Here is a 19,383-nt window from a genome sequence, read left to right as displayed (position 1 = left end):
TAAGTGTTTTGAGTCTATTTCGGTGACATAATTCACATGAATGTTGTGAGTGCTCTCTTTGCTCAACCCTGACCTCACTCCTATGGAGAATTTTTTATTTTTTCCTGTGCTGAAAACTGCCAAAGACTTCAGGCATAATTTTCCCACACACAGTAGAAATAAAGCCCTTTAAAAAAAACCCAAACAACAAACAACCCACACCTAAGAAACACCACTCCAAACAGATTTTCCCCCAAAAGAAGTGTTCTGTTTGAAAATCAAAGTGGTTGTTAGGATGGATGATTTTTTTATCGTTGTTTTTTTATATTGAAGTACAAGCTGAACAGACATCCAGGGAAGTACTATGCTTGGATCTTCCTTTCCTTATCAGTACCCTGAATTTGCTCACCAGAGAACTGGAGAGTTTGCAAAACTCCCGGACAGTTGTAGCCTTGGGGCTACAGCAGCTTAACCTGCTGCACCCTGTTCTAGGAGTTCCTGTTCTTTCGGTGCTCGTGTCCACCCTTCTCCTTCAGGTTACAGTGTCCTCGGCTGTGCTGACACAGCTGCTTTGGGGCCATGAGCTGGCTCGCTGCAGTGATTTAGATTCAGAAATCCCAGCACTTCTGGGGGTTGCAGTGTCACAGTGTGTGAGGCAGTGCCTGGAGCAGTGGTGCTTGTGCAGGATGAGCCCAGCTGAGGTGCACCCAGAGGGCTGGGAAGGACAGGAGCTTGCTTTCCTGGTTTTACTTGAAAGCAAGAGGAAAGGTGCTCTGTAATGCCCTCACCTCAAGGCAGATCCCATTGACTTAACCTATCTGCAGGAGGGTGGGCTGCAAGCACTCTCCTGGTGAATGTTGTAATGGGATGTTTTTTGAGATGCTCACAGTGACCCCTAGAGCACCCAGAATTTGGGAGCTATAAAGGAACTGCACTGCCATTTAGTTTCTTTATTAAGTGTCTAAAAAGTGGCACACTTTTTCTTTTAAGACAAAACTTGTAGGATACTAAGTTGGCAATCAAACTGGACTTTAAGGTGTCTTTTAAGCATTGCTGAAGGATGTTGGCAGGTACCAAATATTTTAGCCAGCATGTGATATTATTTATTTATTCCTTCCCTTCCTGAGTGATGTTTAGAGCTGTCAATCTGTTGCATTTTGCTGGCCCTAAACTAAGCAGAATAACTCAGGATCCTGTAACTAGAGCAGCCCTTCATAAATTAAGGTCAGTTGGGTGCAGCGCTGTAACAACAGCCTGTAGAAACAGCCTCAGACCAAGGCAGCTTTTGTTAACCAGAGGAATATTAACTACACTGGGAGTTCCTGAAAGTGGGTGGTTTCTACTGCCAAGCTCAGCAACGCTTTGTCATAATGAAAAAACAATACTGTCTGCAAGTAGGGATTGAAAGCGTCTCCTCACATCTGTTTGTCTAAGCTTGGGAAAAGGTGCCATTGGATGAGAGTAGCAAATCCTGCTGTGACTGTGCTTGTGCTTGAAGGGAAAGCCTTAAATGCCAGCAAATAGCCAGGCATCTTTCATGAAGCTAGTTTTAATTTATTTTTAGACTTGATTAATAGTTACTGCAATATTTGCCTTGCACATTTTAAAATGGAATGCTTTTTTAAAAAAAAAAAACTTGTTTAATATGTGATCCCTTCTGTGTAATTGTTGTCTCATACAATGTCTTTGGTGAGAATGAACTAGCAGAGTTTTACCCAGAATTGTTTGGAAGATACCAGTGTGGAAAGCAGAGATGACTCACAGTGCCTTGGAGGAAGAAGAGCTAGCAGTTAACCACAGAGCATGGCATTATCTCTATGCCAAAGCTGGCTGAGAGACCCAGCATATTTTCCACTTCACAATGTCGGGGGGGAAAAGTACTCCAGAGAAATATTGGCTCTCTAAGCAATCTTGATAATCTTGTCAACTTGATGAGTTCAGAACAGGTGTAACATGGGAGGCATGTGAATCAAAAGAAGGCGGTAGTTCCCATCTAGAAACCATTGTTATTTTTATTGGATGAATAAATACCTATGAAGCTCTTTCATTTTTGGTGGATTCCCCTGGGTGAATAAACTTGGTTGCACAACAAGAATGTGGTATGTAATGGATAGAGCACATGATTAGATAATAAGTATTTCTGCATAAATTTATTTTGTATCTAATCCCATGTGTCTCTATTCTTATTTCTTTAGGAATATCTACATGGTATCTCTTTCTATTGCAGCCAATTTGCCAGATGCCTGTAAATAAGGAATGTCTACTGCAAGTGAAATAATAAGTACCTCTTACTTCTCAATGTAATTTGTTTGCCATTTGCATTTAGTGATATAGTGTTTTTGTTGGGGACGGTGGCTTGACTTTACAGGCAGAATTACATTAAAACCACAGCAGTTAAATCTTAGTTTTGATTTCATTACAGTAAAAATCTACCTTTTACAGTATAGAGTTGAATATTTTCTTTTGGGGGAGGCATTTTGTTTAAATTAATTTGACATATCCTGTTATGTCTAGTGGCCTTTACTTACACAGAAAATACAGTAAGAAAGGGGTTGTCTTCCATTTTGGGTCCTTTTTTTCTCACCAATCACCTTCTGAAAGATGTCAAGACATATTATTGCTGTGGTGCTGTGCTGTCCTGGGACCTAGGTACGTTCTACTGCACATTTAATGCTCCACTTCTTTTTGTGTGTGGCAGCTTGGGTATCCAGCTCCAGCCATGTTCCTTGTTTCTGTCAAGGATAAAGCAAAAGACCTCATGAAGTATTGGATTTAGCATGTGGGCTACCAGTTGTACCAAAAGAAAAAAAACAAAAAACCAACGGTGTAGATGAGAGCAGTATTTTGGCATTGGCCGTAGTAAAAGTCGAGCTGAAGGATACATCAGGATTGATACTTGGTTTCCAAGCAGTTGAAAAGGAAGGCATAGAAGAACCTGGGCGATGAGTACCTTAGAGCTGCTTTCAGGCTGGCAGGGCAATCCAAGCAGATTGTCTTGTGGGCAGGCAAAAGCAGTAGGTGAAGACTAAGGCTGTAATTTAGTCCACTGGTTAATAGTGAAACGTCTGGATGACTTCATTTAACAATGACTATCAAGGTGTGAATCTTATTTGCCCTGATGAAACCACCTGAAATAGTGATTGGTGGTTGGCATTGGCTGTGAGAAGGCAGTGAGTCTACTTTCTAAACTCTCCTGCATGGGAAAAGTGCGTTTGGGGTGTTACTATTGTGGGAGACATCCACTGGGCTCTCAACAGATTAGTATCTGATGAACAAACAGTTTTTTACACCTGTAATTTCAATAGTATGTGACTTCTCTTTCACTTTCTACCCCTCCCACTCCGTATTTCGGTGAGTGCCAGAAGATGAGCTTTCTTCAGATATGTAAACAAGATGATGTGGTGCAAATTGCAGAAGACTGCAAAGCCTTGATTTAGTTTCTCTGTGCTGTGATTTAAGAATTGATACTCTTGGGTTTTTAACTGCGACTAAGCAACTGTTTTGTTGAGGCTGATTATTTCACATGCCAGTTGTTGAGAGGTAGCATCAGATTATTCCTGCTTGCTAGCGTGAATGTCGTTATTTATCCCGTCTTCTCTTCTACTGAGGATAACTTGGACTTTATTCTTACTTCCTGGTCTCACCTTATTTTTGCAGCTGATGAATGTGAACACTTCCTGTGTCTGAAATGTTTTATTTAGGGGGGAAGCACAGCTCTGCAGGACCGACCCTGCACACTATTCTTCTGTATTCTGTATTTTTTCCACTTAGAAACTTCTGCTGGTAAGGGAAAATATGTAAGTGTTTCAGATTGAAAAAAAATATTAAAAATCAAAGTTGATTTCAGACCTCTATATGGCGGAAGGGGAAATTGCAGGGTGGGAAAAAATTTTTGTTGTTGGTCACAGTGCCCCTGCTGAATATGTGGATGTGTACATATGGAGTGAGCACATGCACAGGCACTTCATACAGAGAGAGCACATAAATAGGCCATATGTTCATTATTTTAGAATTTTCTTTTTCTCTTGCATTTTCATCAAGATTTTAAAAGAGCTATTTTAATTTGGATTAAATATGATTATGTAGGACAGTAACTAAGACACAAATTCAGTGTTTTCTTCCTCACCCTGTGTGTGTCAGCAACATTCCTTGTGCTCATCCTCCGCCTAGAAATGAGTTTCTTTTAACCTAGGGCCTGTTGTCAGGAAGAGAGGAGATTGCAGCATTCTTCCAGGCGTGGTGGGCCTGAGTTTCATTTACAAATTTTGTCCAGAGTTGCAACACACTCCTCTGTACTTACCGTGTGCCAGGCCTAGCTGGCATATAAACATAGCAATAAACTGAAAAAGCACTGCTGCAGTCCTATCTATACCTGTGCACACACATGCAAATGTGAACCCTTTTTTGTATGTCTTCTCAGTATTTATGCATGGTTTACAAAAACAGTGTATGCTTAGATGGGTTCCTGGAAGAGTCTCACATACAGTTTCAGTAAGGTAAATAATTTTGCTGGTTTGACTGTGAAGTAATTTTGAAATGTCTTTTAAAGATACAGGACTCAAGACAAAAAGATGTGCACAAACAGCATTTGTATCTGTAGGAAGAAATGCTCTCCTGTGGTTTGTATATCAGACAGTGAAACCTGTTTATAACACTCATATGAACTGTGTTTTCAGTGTTTGAATGGTCAGGTCTGCCCAAGTGTCTCACAGGGTTCTAAAGTTCCTTTTTAGCATTTTATTATTGCAAATACCTAGTAAAGTTTATTAAAATGCGTATTTTGTAATTCAAAGGGTATGTAAATACAATCAGGAAAAAAGTAAAGAATATTAAAGAATAAGGATTTCTGAGATGCTGATGGTTCTTCTCTGCTTTTTCTTAAGCCGCTGCCTCCCTTCTTATTCTTTGTGGTCCTCTTATCTACAAAAACATTTAGATTAGAGCACTAATTAGTTTATGTTAACCAGCAGAGGGCTTCCACCTCAAAGCAAACAGCCTTATCCCTTCTGCAGTTTCCCTGGTATCCTCTTAAGCAGAGAAGTGGGAAATAGACATTTATTTAGTTGTCTTTAGAGTACTTCCCTGCTGGTAGGATGATCTTCAATTACACGTTAACTAATTTTTTATATAGTTTGTTTTTAACTGACTTCCAGTTACTTTCAATGCAGCATTTTCACAGGAAACTTGGATGATTCTGTAGAAGTTTCTTGTGCTTCACCAAAGTCTCCTATTTCTAAATTTCTCATGTAACTGGTGTGTTGCAAAGTTTCTGAGCGGTCAGGTATTAAAAGTGTTTTAAGCCCCTTCTTAGTATGAACACAGCATATGCTGAGTAAAGTAGGAGAGACTAAGATTATCTTACAATTTAGATTAAAGCAGAGCAAGCTGAGCTTATAAACTTGTGTTCATTGTGGTGTTCCAGAGCAAAGAGGAGTACCTGCGGATACAGGGTACTACAAAAGCACACAGCTTTCCTGGGAGGTAGGAGTCGCCCTGTGAGACACGGGGTGGTTTCACTCGGAGCATCCTTGGTGCCAGCTGTGCCGGCGGCTCAGAGCGGGTGAGTGCTGCTGGAGGAAGGGTCAGGGCAGGGGGGCACAGGAGTGCCGAGGTGCTGAGCGCTGCTGGAAAACCTCTCCAGTTTCCCTCCCAGTGACTTCCCAGGTTGATCAGCACTGCTGTTGATAACTTCTGGTGATTCAGCAAACAGATGAGTGCCTGGGGGGTGGAAAAACCCCACAATCTTCAGACAGAAAACTTATTCTGTCCGCAAAAGTTCCATACTTAGATAATTAATCTTCCCAGTCTATCAGCACTTGGGATGTGTTGGCTAACACTTGTGAGCAGTGTGTTTTTCCAGTTTTTCCCTGGCCAAAACCTCAGCTGTGGAAAGGAGGTGACCCTATGGTTAGGGGATTTTAAAAAACATTCTGTGTTAGGAAAGCAAGAGCCCCACAACCTAGGAGAACGTGTGTAGGAATCGAGGCGGTGACTACAGTTAGTGGGAGCTTTTAGCAGACCTGTCTTAATTAGTGAGTTGTCATGCCCGAATGAAAAACCACTAAAATTGCTAATTACGTTTCAAGCAGAGATAATAACAGCTTACTACAGGCAAACTGCTGAAATGTAAGTCACTGCCGTGTGTCACCGTAACTTGTCTGCTGAGGTCCCTCGGTTGGATCCCTGCTGGATCCCTGCTGGATCCCTGCTGCCACCTGCCGGCTTCCCAGCCGCTCCCGGCTGCCCTGCCCTGCGCTGCTGCTCGGGAGGGCTGCCCGTGAGCTCCCCAAATATTTGCACATTGCCCGAAGTCCCCAAAGCCCTGTACTCGTCCCCTTAGGTAGGACGACAGAATCAAACCTCATGCAGAAAAAAGCTCATCCGCGTGTAGGCAAGGCTGAAACTTCACGCAGTTCAAGCCCTTTCCTCCTGCATCCCTCAGAATATCATAGAATCATTTCACTTGGAAAGAAGATGATTGAGTCCAATTGTTAGCCCAGCACTGCCACGTCCACCACTGAACCATGTCCCCAGGTGTCGCACCTACAAGTCTTTTAAATGCCTTAAGGTATTGATCACACTCTTACCTGGCAAAGCTCAGTACTTGAAACTGCTCCTGCCATCAGTACTTACCCTGTTCCTTGCAAACTTGCCAACACATTTTCTATGAAATTTGAGGTTTGCATCAGTTCTGGAGTTACGCTGATGAAGGGAGCCAAAAGCTTGTGAATGCATTAGTATGCAGTTGAAGCAGGTGGGTTGTCTCCATGTGCAGTTAACTTGCCTGCTCTTTTGGCATCAAAGCATTTTAGAGAAAAACAGCGTATTTTTTTTTCTGGGCAATTCTGGTGCTGGTTCTGCCTCTGTTACAAATATCTTTTTGGCTAACAACCAGCTTGCACTGTTCGTGTTCCTTGCCTGATTTCTCTCAGTAAGAGCCATCATCATCCCTACATAAAGATGCTGTTGAAGGGAGAACCAGCTCCAGGTTAGCCTAGCACTTTATAGAAACTGTATCCGTGTTTTTACAGAATTTCTCTATCAAATCAAGTGCAGCTGTTGAATCAGAGAAAACATTGCCCTGATGCAGTGAATCCTTTTGGGTCACAGAAGCTGAAAGGAGGAAGAGACACTGGTGGCAGGTGCATCATACAGACCTGTCCAAAAACTGGTTTATCCTCTGTAGGATAAAATAGTTGCCTACAGTCTGTTTGTTTCATTTTTTTTCTTCCTTGTGGACCTAATAAAGTTGGAAATGTGAATAGGCTACTTGGAAGCAGTCCAACAGTATAAAACTTCCTCCTCCTTTAGTTTTGATATGGTGTATTTTTAAATTGAAAAAAAAAAACCAAACCCAAAACCAAAAGGGTAAAAACAGAAAGGAAGTTTTTCTTTGTAATTAGGGCATTCAAAGGCTCTGTAAGGGTTGTGATAGAAACAATTAATAGGCATTGCTTTTGTGTGAGACGGGGCCTACTTAAGTAGGTCGCAAGGCTGGTAGCCAGGAGACCTACTTTCTTTTCTCAGTTTTGTTGCTTATCCTTTCTGTGATCTTGAGCAAGTAACTTCATTTTTGTTCCTTTATTTCTTTACTATTTTCTTCCCCTCGCAGATCCATTCACACTGGAAGGGAAAGAGTTTCTTACTTATGTGCCCTGCACATAAAAAGGGACACAACCTTAACTGGAACTTTGAGACCCTCTTACACTGAAATGCTCTCAATGGCTGCCTTGCTGTAAATAATCATGCAGGAATATGGATTACTTTGAGGGTTTGCTATGCCAGCATTTCAGAGGGTACCTCTAAAAGAACAGGCACAGTATAGATAAAGACCTCTGATATAAGTCAGGTTGATATGGTTTCAAAACTGATTGAAATTATCACACATCTGCCTGGAGATGAGGTGACCACATGTAGCTGATCTGGTGGTGTTGGGGCAATTTCTGGGATGGAGGGGTTCTCAGGGCTGCTGGAGCAGCCTTCTCCTTTCGATGGCTGCAGCAAGAGCTTTGCAAGGATGGGATGAGACTGCAGGGAAGGTGTTTTCCGTGGGCTTTTGCCAGTGCTTAATCCAAGTGGCTTTATGACTGGCTGATGATGAGTTGCTGACGATGAGTTGTTACCACCTGAAGGAAAACACCCGGGAAGCCTGAGAGAGAGAGGTGTCCTCTCAGCTGTTGGAGCTATCCCAGCAAGCTGTAATTGTGTATCACCCATGTTACTGTCTCGTTGAGTCATGAGAAATGATAGACTAGGATATGTAGGAATTAAATTCACATGCGGGTTGTGCCAAAAGCCAAAAATGGAGCATGTCTGGGGTGTTTTGGGGGTTTTGTCTTTCTGCTTTGTTGATTTTTTACACTGACCCAAAACCTTTTCTGTGAAACCTTTTTTGGCTGTTTTTTCTGGTCTTAAAAGAACCATGGCTGTGAACCATGCATGTGTGTTTGCTTAACTTCTAGAGAATTCTTAGACAATCAGGTTGTGATGCATGATTAAAATCCTGATGGTACGCGTGACTATGCTTATTTGGTCTCGTTCACCTCTAAAACTAAATAAATAAGGGCAGGGGATGGAACCAGTTTCGCTTTCTACTTCAAGCCGTGTGTTTCTTCTTCTGTGATTCCTTCATGTTTTTTACTGAGATGGATCTGTATTAAAAAAATGTAGTAAAAATAATGCCTTAATCTTTACATACATAACCTGGAAAATATGAAACCTATGTACTTGTCGTGATAAGGGAGAAAACAGGTTGGAAAAGTAGTGTGGTTTATTAGAAGTGTAACCTGTTTCTTTTATATGTCTTTGTGGAGTGTTTTACATAATTAAATTTAAGCCTCCACAGTGTTTCAGATCCTAAAATTTCCAACTCCGAGGCATTGTATTTGGCTAGTGATTAAAGAATGGCTTAACTTGCAACAGTTACTCAACATGTATTGTTTTTCAAATGGTAATTGCTGTTTTCTCTTGATCTTGGGAAATTTATTTTTGATCCACACGTATAAGGATGCATGCTGATACTCAGCTTGTCACCTAGAAATAAGCATTCTGTGTTGCTGACAGTGTTGAAGTGTTGAAGCAATGAATCTTTTCCTCCAATGAAATCGGATGATACCAAATTGAGTAAAACATTGCACTACTCTGTTTACAATAACAACGGAAATGTTATGGTCAGTCACGGTGCTTTTGCCCTTGCATCACCAAGTTGTGACTCAGCACCGTGTTAAAAAGGCAGAGGTACAGACAGGTCAGGAAAATTTCTGGAATTAAATCGCTGCCTAGACTCTGGGGAGGCCTCTGGGATTTACCCTGCCATTTTGGGTTAACCTGAAAGGGTTTCCTTCGTGTTGGTTCCTCTGATCTTCTGTTTCTAAGTAGTACAGTGGAGAGGAGATGACTCTGATTCTGCAGTTCCTACCAGGGTTTTTATACATCTGTATAATTTAGCCAATAATAGCTGCGGTAGTTTACAGCTCTCTGTACTTTTCAGTACTGGCAATTCCAAATGTTTGCTCTTTGTGAAAAGAACTAAGTTGACTTTAAGCATGGTCTTTGAGTCTTTGATTTTTATATTAAATCCTGCCTATTTGTACATGAGCTGCTCCAAAATGGAAATTTCAGTGCTTGGGTCTCTAGGGGTATCTCACTCCACATTCTCAAGTCTTCTTGTAAGCAAAAGAAAGAAAAACAAAGAAAACTTCCCAACCCGACACAGCTCTCTTGTCTCATCAGGGATGGGAGTGGTGATTGTTAAAGACAAAAGCCCCCAAACTAGAAGGAGTTGATGACACAGTGAGAAAAGTGAGTGTTAGCGAGTGTTAGCTCCCACTCCCACTCGCTTAGCACACACTCAGCACTCACACACTCCCTCCATAACCCTGCTACAGCACCACTGACTTCGGGAAGTGGTGGGAGACCTGTGTGTGTGCATATGCACCACCTCGTTGGAGTGAGGTCAATTTAAAAGCAGCCTATTAAATTATTTACAGAAGACAGTTGGCCAACTCATTGTGCTGTGTTAGGGAGAGCCAAAGGTCACTTTGGTGTGCCTGGTTGATTCATAGGGTAATCTGATACAGTACTTAGCTTTCTGCTCCCAGTCAGTGGGTTAAACCTTATCCTCTTATTATGAGTCAGAGAGCCATAAGTTTCAGAAAAAGCCAGAGCCTTTGTTTTTAATGGTTTTGAAGAGGCCGCGCAGCAGAATCCAGAGGGCTGCGGTAGCATCTGCCAAAGGGTTGGGGCGTGTTCTGCAGTAGTGTCAATCTGAGTGGCAGCTTGGGACCCGGAACTCTGCACCCTTGTTTTCTTATGATCCTTGTCCTTTTGATAACATCATCTGCAGCCGTTAGGATGTTAAGACCTTAATGTTTGCTCTTCAGATAAAGGATATGTTTTTGTGTTCCTTTTCTTCCCCCCCACCCGCCCTATTCCTCGCTACCACCATCTCCTTGAGGATTCACTGAGCTGATCTTACTGGCTATCTCCCACATTCAAATCTATTTTTTTGGCGACCAATTCCAGCAAAACCCACGGGTGTTGGGGTGCCTTGGTGTAACCTGTCTGCTTTAAAATGCTCCCTTTGCCTCTCCATCTTGCAGGCTTATTCCCTTCTGGAAGCAGCATTGGCATGAAGGGCAAGCACTGCAGCTTTCAATAGCGCCTGACTTTTAAAAACTTTCGCACTGTGAAGTGCTTTTCCTAGCGGCTAGTTTAAAGAGAAGGCAGCAGAATGTAACAGCTGGGAGAGAAACCTGTTTTATGAGCTGTAGTGACCCAGTGAGAGCCTGATCGCTGAATATCTGTTCAGATTTTGTTTATGTCTGTGCACTTTTATTTCGTTTCTTTTCAAATGTACCGCCAGTTACAGGGGCACTAATGTTTTCAGCACACTGTTCAGGATGCTTTTGGTGTGGAAAAGCTCCAGGATTTTATTTTCCCCCTCTCCAAGTCCACAGAGGTGCACAAGTGCTTTCCTATTTTTGCACACAGAGTTCAGAAGTTTGCGCTGCCACTGAGCTGGCTGAGGAAAGGAGGAGTTTTGCTTTTAGGAGAGCGAGCCTATCATATTTCACTCTAATCCTAAGCGATAGCCACGCAGTCGGTTTTATTGTTAGAAGAGCCTTCCTGGAGCTCCTTCACCAGGCTTTTCTCTGAGGGAGGGCAGGGAAGCCAGGATGAGGCGGCAGAAGTGCAGTCGCTTTATTGTCCCCCGTGAGCTGTGCCATGCCAGGGCGTGATCCCCGGTCTTCCCTCCTCGTGGGCTGTTTGCGAAGAGCCAGGAGAGAGGGCTGGATTGCCTGCACGCTTCTGGGCAGCGATGCCAGCGAGAAGAGTGGAGCTACAGATTTTGCTGTTGAGTGGAGAATGGGGAAAACTCTTGCCTCAGTGCTATCCTCTGCTCAGCCTTTACATGCTCGGCTGAGCTGCTGCAAGGTGCCACTTTCTGCTGCTTTTCTCCCCTTTGTTTTCTTTGGCAGCTCCCTAAGTGCTGTAGCAAAACAGCTTCAGGGGAGCTGGGCTGGCACAGCCATCTACCTCCATACTGGTGCTGGTTTATAGGCGGCGAGAAGAAACCTGGACTGAGGTCGGGTTGAGTTTGTTTAGCCTCCCGCGAAACTGCGGGGAAAGGGGACGGGAACAATTTCAGAGAGGTCTCTTTGGAACCGACGCCAGTGGCTGGCTCGAGAGAAAATGAAAAAGGAGTGTGTTTCGAGATCTTTCAAACTCAAACAAAACCCAGGCTCCCTCTCGCGTGCTGTCAGCTGGATAAATTTCTCGTCCTTGTCAAGGCAGACAAAGAGATTGTTTCGCAGCGATGGGGAGCTCTCCTCCATGTGCGTGCAGCAGGTAGACGAGGATGACGAGAACTGGACCTACCGGAGCCAGCAGAGGAAAGGTGACTTGCTTTCTCTTTAACCCTTGCCATTGCTGCTCAAGTGCCAGCCCTGCTCCATATGCTCTGCCCAGCTGCTCGGCTCCCACCGGGGGCCAGGAGCCGCAGGTGGGGGAGGAGGAGGAGGGCAGCACAAAAGCCGAGGTGCAGCACTGCCTTGGCAAGTTTTTTGGGGTGGGTTAAAGCTGTGAAAGCTTATAAAAATTAGCAGGAAAAGCCTTTAATTTACCATCTGGGTACTGATTGTGTGGGATATAGGTAAGTTTTATTTATGCTCCTTGTAACAAGAGTCTTTGGGCAGGTGCTGCAAGAATCTGTCTTCAAAATATGTAGCCAAAAGCCATTTAAGACTTCACTTCTGAATGACTGGGTGGCTTTTCTTGGATGACTGCCTCATGGTCCTGCTGGGAAAAATTTAAGTGTATTTTATTTTATGAGGACAGACTGAGAAGAGGTCCCAGATGCAAAATAAAAGAGATGATGAGAAAGTGATGATGAGAAAGTGATGGGAGCTGCTCCACAGAGAGGAGGGACATCTAGGATACAGGATAAGCAGCTCTGGATGAACCTGTGAAATGTTCAGACTCGGAGTATATTTTACATGAGACTTCTAAAAAGTACTTTTATTTTTTGTGTTCTGTTTTGAATGAAGTTTGTCAGGTCACTAAATAACCAATTACCTCATATTTGCCATAAATCAAAACAAATTTCAGAAGTTTGCTCATGTGAGTAGGTGAGCTACAGTTACCAGTAGCTGGCTGGAGGGCAGCAGGGTGTGTGTGCACGTAAGGTTGAAAACACTCAGTAAAGGGAATAATTTGGTTGTAATTTCTCTAGTGCTGCCAGAGCAGTAGTTTGTTAATAGAAAGTGTAAGATTGACTCAGTTGTGCTGTAAGGTCACTTTTGTAAGAGCAGGCAGGCTCTCTAAGGGCATTTGATCTTCAAAGGGCCTTTTATTTCTTTTCATTTCTGGGAGCAGTTAATAGCTATTTGATCAGAATTTCACTTCCGTGTCAGAAGACATTGTGGCTTTAGTAAATGGTTTGTATGCAGGAACACTAACACAGGATGTATATGCTTGTGCTTTGCTCCTGCACGCTAGGACACAACTTTAATCTGTGCTTTGAAGATTGTTTTTTAACCTACTTTGCTGATGAAAAAGTTCTAAAAAGGGAGTTTACATTTGCAACCAGTAATTTTTACTTTTGACTGTTGGTATATTGATATTGTACAGCAGTGCCAGATTAGCATCTAACGCCTGTGGGATGGGATCTTGGACAGATCAAAAAAACCACTGAGCCCTGCTGCTGTATTCTATGTAGCTTCCATAAAGCTTCTCGTGTTGCCTTCCTTAGCCTGTGCACTCACCGCAGGGCAGAGATGGGAAAGGAAGCTTTACTGGTGGATTAATGGTGTATTAATTTTTCTGAGTGATTTACATAAAGAGCCCATTGTACAGGCTGGAGGGGGAGGGCAGAATTCCTCCTGTAATTGGGCAGCAGGCTATGAAAGCCTCCCTGCCTGCCTATGGAGGAGATGACAGTATGTAATTTTTGAAGGGAAGGTGTGGGGAGGTCTATATTATGCAGAGTTTATTTCCTCTTTGAAGGGCACAATTTAATTCAACTTGTAAAATCTGCCTGGATCATAAATCTAACTGTGCATTTCTGTCTGACCAGGATCCTCTTCCAGACCGACAGGGATTGCCAGGGCTGAATTGAGTGTGGGGTAATATATTTGGGCAGGAAAATCTTGTCACAGCTGCAAGTCTCTTACCCTGGGCTGTGAGTCAGGCTTGCATGGTGTTGGAAGAGTTTGAGAATCCATACCTGGCAGAGTGGTTGTCTCAGGTTTGTGTTCAGAGGCAAAACCGTGTGTGATAAATGGCCACTTGTGTTCTCGAATTAATTTGCTCCACTGCTCTTTGCATTACTGCTTGCCAGACTTTGTAAAACTGAAGGCTCAAAACAGTATTGCCTTTGGTGCTCAAATTAACCACATCACTAAATTAACACAAACTAGAAAGAAATGAGAGGTATAGCAGACATAGTGAGTGTTACATAGAAATCCAGACTGTTCTAAGCTAGATAAAATTATAATAGTTTTTCAGCTATCAGGATAGTTTTCCCACCAGTGCTTGCTCAGGTAAATTGGTAAAAACAGTCTGACAAATCACAGGCTCTCCTTCTCCTAACTGTACATGTACAGGCAGGAGTGTTAATAACAGAAGCTGGAAATGAAGGAATTGTTCTTTCTGAGCCGTTTCTCTTCCTGTCTTTTAAAACCTCTTCTTTTGCCGCTCCATTGCCCCTCCAGGCTCAGATTGCATTCCCACCAGGCTGCTGGGTGACAGGCACAAGGCAGCATGTGTTGCGTGGTATTTCACCAGCAAAGTGGCTAATCTGCCTTGGCTGCAAACCGGAGCTTGCACACAGTAGCGAGCGCAGAGATTGGTTGCATTTGCCAGTTTGAAATGAGCAAGAAGAACAAAAGTAAACATCGGGTAACTGCGAACCTGAGGCACACCCTGATGTCCTGCCTGGCTGATCCCTGCCTGTGTGGAAGTCAGGGGCTGCTGCTTCTTTCTCCTTTTTAAAATGTACACAGTAGTGCAGAGTGTTTTGGAGCTGCTAGCACCAATCAGACTTCACATTTGATAAAGCTCTTAGTAGAAGAGATGGCAAAACTTGACAGTAAAATAAAGGTTTGTGTTTGGAAGCATTTCTTGCTCAGCCGTCTTCGTTCTCAGTCAGCTGGAGGCCCTTTGAAATGAAGGCACACTATAACTCTCACGTTTCTTCTTTAATCAGGCTTTTTAGTTCAGATGTTTTATTTTCTGGAGCAGCACGTATTTTCAGGCTGAAGCTCAGAGCTTTTTTTTTCCTTCAGAAAACAATTTATTGGAAAAAGATTGGGAGGAGTATTTTTTGAAATGAAAGTGCCTGGGTGTGTTGCAAAGGGTTTCTGACAGGTGGAAAAATGGGACAGTGGTTCCTGTGCTGTTTATCACAAGTACGACATAGCAAGTAACTTCGAATAGAGATAACACATGAGTTAGTTCATGGCACAGGCTTCACCATATTTACTTCAATTTTTTTTGAAAAGGAAATGAGTCATATGGTAGCATCAGAACATCTTAACTCAGCTTTTCTGGCCAGGTGCTGCAGAACCACAACTAGCAGTCAGTTCTGGCCAGGTGGCAGTGCATCAGAAGCAGCTCTTACACAATGAGGTTTTCCAAGCTCTCCCCCAGCTCTTGTCTCTTTATTGCTCTCATGTTTTACCCACTCCCTCCATTTCACTTGTTGCTTTCCAATCTTTCTGCATCATGGAAGTTAAAAGTCTTGGCTGCTTTTTACTCCGGGTTATATTACCTGGAAAACTTATTTAGAGTCATTAGAGAAACCGTGTTTCTCAGGTAACTGTGTTTTAATGACTGATCAAGCCTAGTTCAGAAGGTGGCAGACACTGGCTTTCTGCTGTTTGCTGACCAAGTCTCAGGTCTTTAATACCATAGCGTGTGAAATGCCCATTTTCTTCCTTGCAAAACCAGTCTAAATGTAAGAATTTGTTTTAATGCTAAAAGTAATTTAAATTCATAAATAAGTCCTTGTGGGCTGAGCTTTGTGTCCTTACGGTGTGTCTGATGGAAGCAATGATGACAACTCTGACCAAAGCTGTCAGTTACCTTCCTAATGATTTACCATAGTCTGAGAACATCACACTTACCAAGGGGTCAGATTTCCATAAACTGAACAATTACTGAGCTGTCACAGTAGCAGTATTGATGTTGCCTTATTACGTCAGTAAAAATGATGCCCTGTAGTTATGCCTATACTCCCTATGGTTGGTTAAATGGACATCATGTAAGTTTAATACTGTCATATGAGTTTTTATTAATGTTCCAGAGGCAAACTTGAGACTCAAGACCTTTTTGGTTTTGGAGCTTGTATTTTCAGTGTTTCCTGTAGAAACTCAGGGTAGAGATAAGCAATTCTGATTTCAACTGCAGCACTAGAGCATCACCCCAGCCTTTAGTCCAAATAACTTTTACATTTTGGGATTTTAAGTCAAGAATATATTTTACAAGGGCGTTTCAGGAATAGACAAGTAATCACATTTTTTTAGTAATGAGATGTAAGGATACCAGTAACTATTAAGTTTCCATAAGCAAGATTACCAAATCCAGACTTTTTGTTACTATTCCGATGTAAAATTGTTTTATTGGGCTTTTTTTTTCTGTGTGTTTTTGGACAAGATCTTGTGTTCAAAGTGGGAAAAAGTCATGTCAGTTACTACATAGATAAAGACCCATAAACCCAAAGGGAACTGTTAACATTTGTAGAAGCCATAGCATGTGATGGATTGTAGTATTGGGGCGTGTGTGTCTGTGAAAAGGATTCTTGAAGCTTTGGGCAAGTCCATAAATAATCATTTATGGAAACCTCAAAAAGCATTTGTGTAAGAGGCTGGAATAAGTCCAAAACAAATATTATATACTTTATATACCTTTTTGTGAAAGGCTTCTTTTTTTTGTTGTTTGGGTTGTGGTTTTAATTTGTTTTTGTTTTGTATGTTTTCTGGAGGGATATATTTTTTTAATTAACGTTTATTTAGTAAGCATAAGCATACATATGCAAATCTGAATGTTTGAAAGGAAAAAATGATGAGAGATTTGCTACAAAAGCCTATTTTCTGTCTTCTACTACCTTTTACATGTTGTAGGTTCTGTGTGCAAGGATAAAGTTAGATATAGTTCTATGCATTTGTAACAGTTGGTCAAGTTTATTTATATCAAATTTTTGTGTTTGGACTGTTGGATGTTGTGCTTTTATGGAAGCACAGCTGGGAACAGAGGTACTACTTCAATTACTGATGTATGTACTAGTTGTCTGAGCATATTTTTATCATGGTACAGCAGAGGGTTCTGTAAAACTTTAATGTTATACAGTGGCAAACAAAAGTTTTCATGCTGGTAAAACAGCTGGGGACAGTCACAAGTCCTGCATTATCTATAACTTGAAGTACCAACTTTTGGGTGCTTGTACAGAAAGAAAAAATTAATCAAAACTTTGCTCTGTCCTTCCTATGTTTTCTGGCAAATATTGCCACAGATGGGAATCTGAAAATGGGTTTGCTAAGTAAAAATTTGTAACCTACAGAAACAAGTTTAAGTAAGAAATGTTGGTATCATGGAACAGCTGCATTAGTATCACAGAACCATTTGTTTAAACCCACACCTCTGCTTCCGCTTTATCCAAAAAACCATGGATCTAGACATCATGGTTATTTATTCTACAAAAACCTTGCCAAATTCCATTTATTTGCTATTTCAAAAGTGCAAATATCCTTTACGTAAAAAACAAACTTTTTTTTATCTGATCAAAAGTGTTCCTGGTAAGAAGAGAAATGAAAAAAAAAAATTATAATCTTACAAACTTGCTGCAGTCCTTCCTTTTTTCCCGGCTGCTATCTGTGCCTCTCCAGGAAGTAGTGACAGAAGAACAGCAGTCTGTGCTAAAGGACATTTCCCAGTAGATATTTTTTTTAAATGAAGAGTTGTGGCTGGTTTCACTGTCTACTCCAAGGGCCATAACTAATCTAAGTTAACTGTGTTGAAGACTCTTAATCTCTCAGGGGATTGTGGAATGTTTTTTGTTAGGATGGAGGAGCTGAAGGGAAGAATGGGCTTGTGTGGTGTTGCTGAATCCGTGTGTTAGAAGTGTGCTGTTCTTAGGCAGAGGGGAAGTTAACCCCTGGTGTTTGAGAACTCCTGGGGCAGATCCCAGTTCCTTCTGGGTAGCTCTGTGGTGCTGTCAGGTGAGACCCTTGCCTTCAGCTGGACACCTTGAATTTCAGGCGCAGAGTAGCTCCAGCCAGAGTTCTCTTGGCTGATTGCACTGTAGAAGACCACAGTGGTGGGAAACACAAACAAATTCAGTAGCACCTTCCTAAACCCTGTGTTTCCATTCCAAATTTTTCTTGCAGTTTCTGTGCTGTTTGGATTAGCAGGGTTGCTGGTGCAGTGCTCCTTTGCTTACTTCTTTGCAGCCATGAAGGAACACACGAGGTGCTGTGGTTTTCCTTCTGAGGGTGCATTGCTTTGAATGGCTTCCAGTTTTATTTCATGATATGTAAACTTCTCTATACTTTTATACACTTTATACATTTTTCCTTGTTCCCAGGGTACCCTCTAATGTCCAGTTTATCCTTAGGCTGCAAACTTGGGGGAAATGTTTCCCCCTCACTAGGGGTCAAAACTGACGCCTCCTGACCTTCATATTTTACTCTTAAGTAGCTATATTTTATAAAGCAGGCTGGATGCTTTCCAGTGATTGGATGCACTGTTTGAGCTGAAACAACGTGCTGTATGTGCTTTCCCATGCACTGCTTGTTGAGTAATAGAGTACACGAAAAATTCTGTTTCTATGCAGTTGTTAGCCAACTGTTTCATGGATTGTCCTCTAAAACTGAGGGGACCTTTATTTCCAGTATGGTCAGCTCACCATTCTGGCAGAACATTGCAGATATAACAACTTCTTGTTTTCCCTCCAATCTGTTACAAATGAAAAGAAAGTGAAGCTGAGGTTATTAAGAATGTGGCTAAATAACTAAAGATGATGGATTCTGAAAGAGCATATTTAACTTCTATTATAATATTTGGAACAATCAAGTAGGGTGTATTTACAGTTTGTTATTTAAACTATGAAAAAAATTTTCTTCTTGTCTTTTAGCTGCAGAATTTCAATAAAGTAAAAGAATTAAACTCTAGGTTTGTCATCTACCTCGTTTGTTGCGGGGGGTGGTTTGGGTGTTTGGTTTTGCTTATATTTATCTATTAATATAATTTATCTACCAGCCTCTCCCATTTGTAAGTGGAAACCTCTGGAGTTTTTTTGTTTGTTTTGTTTTGGGGTTTATTTTTGGGTTTGTTTTGTTTGTTTGTTTGTTTTGTTTTGTTTTGTTTTTCCCTGAAGAATTGAAGTGTTAATGCTGTTACAACCTGAATCTGTAGCTTGTTGTTCCGAAGCCTGAGCTGAAGTGGGTAAAAGGTAAGGCCTAGGTGCTTTTGGTACCTAAGCAAGGTGTATTTTCAGCATGTGAGAGTGTATGTTGGACACTTAAGAGAATGGCACATTTTCCACCCCAAGGAAAGGTAATTAATATGTACACCCTCTGCTCCTTCTAGAGCTTCCCTTACATATGGCATGGCAGCTTCTGCCTGGCACTTTATCTCCCTGAAGCAGATGGGTTCCCTGGCCATTGAGTCGTGGTGAACTTGTAGTGTTTGGAAGGCAATTGTGGGCTGTGAATTAGGCGCTTTGCAACTGGTGAATCACTTACTTACCCATTCACTCCAAAATAGGAGACCTGAGAATCACCCTAGAAGGTTTTCATGCTCAGAAGTTGTCAGATCAAACACCTAATCTGAGGGAGTGACTGGGCTGCATTTTGATTGAGCGTAGCACGTGGGGACGTTAAATAGAAGTTATTCCTGGTCACACTT

The 19,383-nt window shown here is 41.9% G+C and overlaps 1 protein-coding gene across 7 annotated transcripts in view; it reads left to right on the top strand.

Moving 5' to 3' along the window:
• NHSL1 (NHS like 1) overlaps window positions 1-19,383 on the top strand; it is a 180,100-nt gene that overhangs the window by 62,503 nt on the left and 98,214 nt on the right. The window contains exon 1 of one of the 7 annotated variants that reach the window (XM_033054209.2): window positions 11,196-11,878. The exons of 5 other annotated variants lie outside the window; for them this stretch is intronic. In XM_033054209.2, coding sequence (XP_032910100.1) covers window positions 11,674-11,878 — 205 coding nt within the window. In that variant the 5' untranslated portion in view covers window positions 11,196-11,673. Of the gene's footprint in view, window positions 1-11,195; window positions 11,879-19,383 lie in introns of those variants that run through there. One more of the 7 variants, XM_033054212.2, reaches the window with a different exon arrangement.

This window comes from Catharus ustulatus, chromosome 3 (assembly GCF_009819885.2).
Source record: "Catharus ustulatus isolate bCatUst1 chromosome 3, bCatUst1.pri.v2, whole genome shotgun sequence".
NCBI classification, from domain to species: Eukaryota; Metazoa; Chordata; class Aves; order Passeriformes; family Turdidae; genus Catharus; species Catharus ustulatus.
This window is presented reverse-complemented; position numbering and strand designations above follow the sequence as displayed.